The sequence below is a fragment of the Notolepis coatsorum genome (genome assembly GCF_963971535.1).
Source record: "Notolepis coatsorum genome assembly, chromosome: 4".
Lineage (NCBI taxonomy): Eukaryota > Metazoa > Chordata > Actinopteri > Aulopiformes > Paralepididae > Notolepis > Notolepis coatsorum.
In genome coordinates this window covers 34,465,122-34,467,036 of record NC_140168.1, presented here as the reverse complement: position 1 = coordinate 34,467,036, position 1,915 = coordinate 34,465,122, and the positions used below count along the sequence as shown (strand labels likewise).

Genomic DNA, 1,915 nt, shown 5'->3' with positions numbered 1-1,915 from the left:
TCTGTGAGACAGGGAAACACACACACACAAGGCCTTTGTGTTTGTCATTGTCTACAAAGGACAAGGCTTTTCCTCCGTCTCATGTCATTCTGCTGTGCGTGTGTGCGTGCGTGTGTGTGTGTGTGTGTATAGGGAAGATGGGAAACTCCCTGTTCACTGACCTTTCACAGCCAACCAATCCCACTATACAGGAGGAAGTGGGGGAATCTACTATAATATCACCTTGTTTGGATTGCATGTGTTGGTTAAAGATATACTATCGAAGATTAGCACCCTGTGGCCATTATAGGTAACTGCGCCTTGTTTAAACATGGCGGACAAGAGAACGACAACACAAGCAAGGTAACTTTAGGCACTGTTTTACGCATCATCGTATAGCCGCCATTATAGCCTGGATTTTGAAGCCATCAAGTGTTGTGCTGATGACACAGAACAAAGACACATTTCATCAATACCAAGCGATGCAGGTTATGCTTATAACTTATAATTTAAGACACACAGATCTTCCTTTCTTTAGTATACCTCGAACCATCAAAGCTATCGGTCGACTTGCCTTTAAATATAAAGCACCAGCTGATTGGAACAAACTGCCTAGTTCACTCAGATCTCTTACTTCTTACCGGTTATTCAAGATATCTTTGTTCACTCATCTACAGACTACTTGCACCTGTTATTGATTTACTGTGTTAGGGCTTACATGTCGTTTTCAGATCAAATTATAATTTTGTATGTGTTTTATAAGGGAACATATATATATTGGTGATCCTCTTGGGAGGAATCAGTGTGGATTGTGGGGGTGAGCTTGGGAGAGCGTCTGTCAGTGTATAAGTGCATTTGTTGTCCTGTTTTTTGTTTTGTTATGTATTGTATTGTATTGTATGTTTTGTATCCTATGTTAAGGACCCCCTCGAAAACGAGATAGCATATCTCAAGGGGTTTATCCTTCTAATAAATTTCAAATGCCCACAGTATGTGGAGTTACTGTTGTGACCCAGAGGGTCCCACCTAGCCAACTTGAGCAACAAAAACATGACACACCAAACTACATAGCCAGTACAGCCAAGTGTTGTAGCTCTTGAAACGGAATTGTTAAAAAACTGTGCCGTTTGGGGGATGTCATTGTGTTATTGAAGCCATGTGGCTTTTGGATTCCACATCCATATGGATTTTGAGGCACTGGTCGTACCAGAGGAGCTTTTATGGGGAATTACACTGTTGTCACGAATTTTCAGTCTAACTTGGCCCAGCTCCGTGATTTACAGCTAGATTGCTAAAGAAGCAATATTTTTCTTCATGAAAAAGTTCCATCGTGCGGCTTTAACCTTTCTTGGCGTGAAGTCACAATTACACGAGATTACCTCCCAGATACGACAGTGTTTCTTCTTATACCAAAGAGATGATGTGGAAGACTAGGGATGTTAATTCAGAAATGTCACAGTACGGTACGGTATCCACCAAAATACCAAGGCATACGGTATAACCCCCCCCCCCCTTTTAATTAAACGTACTATGGCCCATCAAAAACAAGAGTATTAAGTAAAAATAATTTAGCCTTTGCTTTATTGAACTGAAACGTGTGGGTCTGTACGTGTGCGCGTGTGTCTGTGTGTATTCAACTGAAGCCCTCCTGCATTAGCACTGTAACATACAAATATTTAACGTAAGGGTCCTCCTTATAACCGCGGATAGGTAACCCTCCGTTTGTAGTGTTGCGTGGCGCCGTGCACATGCACGCTTCTGCGCGACATCAATTCATACCGTGGGCACGGAAAGGCTTACGGTTCAGAACCGCGGTTGATACCGCAGTACACCTTAAAATGGTATACCGTCACATTCCTAGTGAAGAGTCAACCCATGTCTGTTGTCCAGGCATACAGCATAGGTCATAGGATGCACAGTTTCCGCTAACATTATG

At 42.5% G+C, this 1,915-nt stretch overlaps 1 protein-coding gene across 1 annotated transcript in view; it reads left to right on the top strand.

Annotated features, from left to right (window-relative positions):
* Window positions 1–310: 310 nt before the first annotated feature.
* LOC311226481 (hairy/enhancer-of-split related with YRPW motif-like protein) overlaps window positions 311–1,915 on the top strand; it is a gene marked incomplete at its 5' end in the record, with an annotated part of 8,798 nt that continues 7,193 nt past the window's right edge. Inside the window, 1 exon segment of the mRNA XM_084311906.1 lies at window positions 311–342. Within this exon segment, the coding sequence (XP_084168032.1) occupies window positions 311–342 (32 nt within the window).